Source organism: Chlorocebus sabaeus, chromosome 17 (assembly GCF_047675955.1).
Source record: "Chlorocebus sabaeus isolate Y175 chromosome 17, mChlSab1.0.hap1, whole genome shotgun sequence".
In the NCBI taxonomy this organism is placed as follows: domain Eukaryota; kingdom Metazoa; phylum Chordata; class Mammalia; order Primates; family Cercopithecidae; genus Chlorocebus; species Chlorocebus sabaeus.
The window spans coordinates 69,181,740-69,187,739 of NC_132920.1; the positions used below are offsets into that span (position 1 = coordinate 69,181,740).

Here is a 6,000-nt window from a genome sequence, read left to right on the forward strand (position 1 = left end):
TATGTTTTTCTTTTATTCCTCTCAGTACTGGTACAATGCCGGTTGTAGTAAGCTATCATGGCTGCTATTGATTTATAGTATAGCTATGATCGTTCAATCTGTGTTAAAGGAAGGCTATAAGAAATATACACTTTAACTCTTAATTGGTCTCTTAATAGTTTCTTGTTCATCAATTTTTCTCCTTAAAGTAGGAATCATGTATTATTTGTTATCACCAATCAAATGCTAGGCAAATAGAAAACACTTCATTCATAATGAGTGGATCTTCCTCTTCTACTCCTCCTCATAGAAAGCTATCAATTTTTAGCTAGCATGCAAATGAGAATTACACCGTTGAGATTAGACCTAAACACCTTAGCTACACATTTTGAAATAGTAAAATCTAACAATGAAATAATTGAAGAAACTTCATTACTTAGAAAAGGAGAGGGTTATATTTACAAATCTAAAAGTCTTATGCAACAGATACAGCTGGCTAACTGCTATAATATGATTGTAATTTCCCCTTGTTGTATGGTCTGGTTATTAAATCATTAACGGCACAACTATCTGTATCTCAGTTTCCTGACAACAAAAAATAGTCTACTAATTACATCACATCTCTGCAGCAGCATGCCTCTTCTAGAAGAGATTTATAAATATTTACCATTTGGAAGGTTAGGAGTGGAGAGGATAGAATTGTCATTGCTGCTTGACTGTCATCCTAAATATCTGAGAAGAGAGAGAAAAAAAGCGCAACTTCCTTATTTGGTTTTGATTAATAATGAGCACGAGTGAGTTCATTATCCTTAATTTAGTCACATAATTTGTAGTGGCACATTATTAATGAAAAATTGCATAATTGGGTGGAGAAAGACTTTTTTAAAATCTCAAATAAAGGGGTTTTTCTTTCTTTTTTTTTTTTTTTTTTCTGGGCTGCTAACTCACAGCACCTGCCTGGCACTGCAAATGATGGTAATTACGTAGAATAATAGAATTTGGGGAATCAAAGAGAAACCAAAAAACCATTTAGTCCATTTCCTTGCTTCCAGGCAGGAAAACATTTAAATCACACTAAAAAAGAGAAGACACTTATATCCAGAGAAGAAACTATTTTACTTTGTGTGTGTCTCACAAACCATTCAGTCAAGATCTCTTTCCCCCAAGTAGCTTTTGCAAATTCTTACTTTTTAAAAATAAGCATACTCCTTTTTGCTTCATACCCAAATGTTGGTAGGTTGGAAGAAGAAGGGATGAAAGAAGAGAGAGAGGAATGAAAGAAGAGAGAGAGGAAGGAAGAAAAAAAGGAAAGGACAAAAGAGGAAAGGATAGATGGATAAAGGGAGAAAGGGACCTATCCACAAGTGGACAGCCAGTGTGTTCTGGATCCATGAACTATGGGATATGCTCAGGTGCCATATTTTTGGGTGGTTCTGAACTCTGTTTACTGAACATCCTATTTCTACTGATGCAGCTTAAGACCAAATTAGCATTTTGGGAAGCTTCGTGCATGTTGGCTTATATGGAATTTGTAATTTTTGAGCCTTTAACAAATATGCATCTGTTTAACTACAGCTCCTTATTCTGTACTCAAGTGAAAAACATACATAAACAAAAAACAGCTGCATAATTTCGGAGACTTACACTAACTTTGAAGTTTTTATCATAAGATTCATACCTCCATTGAAACCTTTCCTGGCACCTACAGTTCTCACCACCAAATTCAATGATCCCTCTGGACTGCTCCACAGTTCATCATTTACTTGGACCATTGACGATATTACACTTTTCAGCATGAGAATCTGTAGGCTCCTCTCTTATCACACCCAACACACAGGAGGATGAGTCACTCCTGGGTACCATACACTGACAACGAGGTCCCTCCCTACTCCCTGCAGATCTTGTTCCCACTCTGACTTCTGGGTGCAGTAGTTTTTTTACCACTAAAGGCGGCTCTAACCTAAAGGGCATCCACACATTTGTGAATAATAATGAGAACCCCAGTTGAGCTGGGAGTGACTTGGGATGCTAAAGATTAGCCGAAGACCAGAATTTATGAATTATGAATTAATGTATTACCCACTAATAGAACCTCTCAGGAATTCAATAGGTCATGTAGTGACAATAATACCATTTGAAATTAGAATGTAGATTTTCTGACGAAGTTTAAAATTGGCCATTTTAGTTCACATATCCATAATGGTTGATCTTTGAAATCATATCTGTTCCACACATAATGGAACCCCTATATATTCCAAGCAAATGAGCTAACACTTTAACCAGTGTGAGTTCTTTCAGGATTGAGCTAATTGGACCTTCTGTCAGACTAAGGATTCCCAGAAATCTCCTATAGACACAATCCTTGTCTATGATAAATGAGTCCACTATGGATCTGATTCAGCAGAATTTGAAACAGTAAGCCTTTCAGTTGATGTTTGATGATTCAGGTCTCACCATAGTGCCCCTAACCGTTCAACATCTCCCTATTGCCCACAAAATAAATTCCAAATTTAGTAGCCAGTCATTCAGAATCCCTTATGATCTGGCTTCCACTTCACCTTCTGCCTACTTTTCTGCTATTCTTTTTTATGCCAACTAAAATAGATAGGTCACTGTTCTCATGGTTTTCCCATCTCCATGCTCTCTGGATTTTTACTTCCCAGTGTGCCATTCAGCCACCGGACCTCCAACCACACATATGTGTTCATGGCCAAGCCCAGCCCTCTATTCTGGCCCTAATGTCACTTTTCTCAGAAAGTTTTATGCGTTTCCCATATAAAGAAGCCATCTCTCTACCCTTCTCTGAATTCCCATAGCACTTTTCCTAGATGATAGATATAAATATTAACATGTTTTAACCTCCATTTAACTATAAACCCTTCTGTAATAAGTATGGCTACTATATATTGAGTGTTTATTAAATTCTCAGGCATTATTCTACCCCATTTTTTGTATTTTTGCAACCCCACAAAGAAGGCATTAATCCACATGTTCTGCCAACTCCATGGCCCACAATATAAAGCATATCTCTGTTTTGCAGATATTCAGGCTGAGGTTCAGAAAAATGGAATCACTTGTTTAAAATCGCATTTATCTGAAGTGGAGGAACTGGAATTTGGACCTGCATGTGTCAGGCTTTAAATCTTGAGCTTCTTAGTGGACCATGCTGATTATGACTTCGTCCTCCCTGGTAGCTAATATGGTGTCTGGCACAGAGCAGCTGATAAATAAATATTGATTGAAGGGAAGCAGAGAGGGGGAGAGGAAAGAAAGGAAGGATAAAGTAGGGGGAGAGGAAAGAAAGGAAGGATAAGGTAGAGGGAGAGCTACAAGACTATAATTCATGAGACTTTAGAACATTTGACTAAAGCAGAATTAATTAATTCCCTCCACACATCTTACAAATTAACCTTTTATTAAATGTTTACTATTAACCTTTCTTCCCCATATATTCTCGGGAGTAAGTTTAATCAGTGCTGAAAACATCTAGTGCATTAAATATTTTATTTATTTAATTTCCAGTTGTGATAAGTGTTTTTGTTGTTGTTTTGGTTTTTGGTTTTGGGTTTTTTATGTTGCCCAGACTAGTCTCACACTCTTGGACTTAAGCAATCCTCCTACCTCAGCCTCCCATGTAGCTAGAATTACAGGTGCACATCACTGCACCTGGCTTAAGTATGATAAGTATTTCTACAGATTGCTTTTCTTAGCCATAATTTAGGATGATGTTTAATATATTGAGTGGAATTTGGATAGTAATTCAAGTACCTATTTTATGTTCACTTGATAATTAGTTATAATCAGTTAAAGGCCAGATTTGGGGAGCAGGGAAGGTTTACATTCAACAACTATAATATTCTCACTAAACACGACATTCTATAATGAAAAATAAAAAGGAAATTGGAATATTAAGCTTCTAAGATCATTTTAATAATTCTGAAAAATATAAATAAAGAGCCAGTAGAAATTAAAAGACAGTGATTTTCAAAAGGGAAACATCTTTCAAACCTGATAGAATTCATTGGTATACAATTAAAAGTTTAAAAAAGTATTTAGATAAACAGTTAAATTTTATCTCTTCAATAATTATTAGTTTTAGTGAATCTCTGTAACCTACAACAAAAAGACCCACAAAACAAGAGAATATAGCAGCATTTAAATATTCTAAAATGTTAATTTCTGGAGAAAAACTAGGCATAGTGTTCTAAATTATTTAATGAAATACTCTTACCTTGAGTGACTTTTTATTGTTAAATAATATGCCCCACAAGACCTCAAATCTGCTAATCTCACCAAATTTCTGTCACAATACTTACATTTTCTACATTTAATCTTAGTGGTGACTTAACTCTCCTTCCTACTTCAACATATGGCCATACTGACAATTCACAACATACCCCAAACAAAACATCGCCTACTTTGCCTTCTATACTAGTGTTCACTTCCTTTGATTCCTAGAAAATTGTTGGGTAACTTAGAGAAGGTATTCATCAGTTTGTTCAATGAAATAAAACTAAAATAAAAAACTATTTCCCGCAGTTGGCCATATTTTCAAGTCATCTCTGCATCATAGAAATTGGATTAAGATTACAAACACGCTCTCTTCCTGGAAACTTCAACTAGCGGTGATCCTAATCCTCACATAAATGACTCTCTTTCCCTCTCTTCTCAACAGGAAAACCCAGCACCAAACAAGAATCCATGGGACACTTTCAAAAACCCCAGTGAATACCCGCATTACACCACAATCAATGTCTTAGACACAGAGGCAAAGGATGCTTTGGAACTGAGGCCGGCAGAGTGGGAGAAGTGTCTGAATTTGCCTCTGGATGTGCAAGAGGGTGATTTTCAAACAGAAGTTTAACAAAATCAAAATGGACTGAGGTAGAGACAAAACAGTTTATTGCACTGACACTTAAGACTTGGGAAGCCTGACATTTCTATCTGGACAGTGTGACTATCTTATGTCAGGACCTTCATGTGCCAAATGTCAGTGGTGTTTTCATATGGTAACTTCTCACTAGTCAGGCTAGTGGAGAGATGACCAGGTGTACAGTTCTGACCATCCTGTGTTGTAAGTACCCGTGGAATGGATTTGTAAGGTAATCTTTATAGATAAACCTCAAGCAACGATTCATGTTGTAACCGCTTCATATGGTTTAGTTTTCAAAAAACTTCACCATGAAGCACAATGTATATATTTATGCAGTTTTTAAAGTTTATAACAGTCTGTTTGGCCATTACTACACTTTTTACTTTATAATATAAAAGCAAAGTTTTTGTCATTAAATGAATGTTTGTTGAGCTACATTCTTCATTGCTTTAAATGCAATAAAGTAATAATCTCACTTTTATATGAATAATATATTTCACATCTTTATTATTGCAGTTTTCTCTAGAAAGCTCTGAGAAGCTTTCTCTGCTGCAGCTGTGTATAAAATATTTAAAATGTTGTATGGTGTAAATAAACTTTTGTCTACATATCAGTTTTTTAGTGCATCTTATTTTGGATTTGTTGAACAGAAATTTACATATTTATAAAGTTTTTTTTTCAATACAGATACTAAAAATGTATCCACGGTTTTAATAGCATACCGTTATTACTCCTTTGAGGCTAATGATTTCTCAAATGTAATAATAGGTTTGTATAGTGCTTCTGTATTTTCTACTCAAACATTCTTTGGAACAATGTACCATGCAAATGGGGCTTGTCAGAAATCTGCTGCCATCATACTCTTACATAAATACTATGTTTTTTCTATCTTGTGGCAAAAAGATAACTAGTAGAAAACAGTAAGTTCCAATACAGAAAACAAAACAGGGAAAAATGTTAATTTTAAGTAATGAAGTTCACTGCATGTTTCACAAAGGAAACTACTCATACTACAGTTCTTCATCGCATACAAAAAAAAATGAACTTCTTCAGGACTTAAAAAATTTTTATCTATATAGTCTCTAGCAGAAGGAAAAGGAGAGTGGATGTATTTGATTGAACGATTGTCCCTGGAAGCCTGAGGTGAG

General features: G+C 35.4%; 1 protein-coding gene across 3 annotated transcripts in view; it reads left to right on the forward strand.

Moving 5' to 3' along the window:
* Window positions 1–5,465, forward strand: part of ADGRB3 (adhesion G protein-coupled receptor B3) — a 734,436-nt gene extending 728,971 nt beyond the window's left edge. For all 3 annotated transcript variants that reach the window (XM_008013603.3, XM_073006121.1, XM_008013605.3), the window contains one exon: window positions 4,655–5,465. In XM_008013603.3, coding sequence (XP_008011794.2) covers window positions 4,655–4,843 — 189 coding nt within the window. In that variant the 3' untranslated portion in view covers window positions 4,844–5,465. The remainder of the gene's footprint in view (window positions 1–4,654) is intronic.
* Window positions 5,466–6,000: the final 535 nt, after the last annotated feature.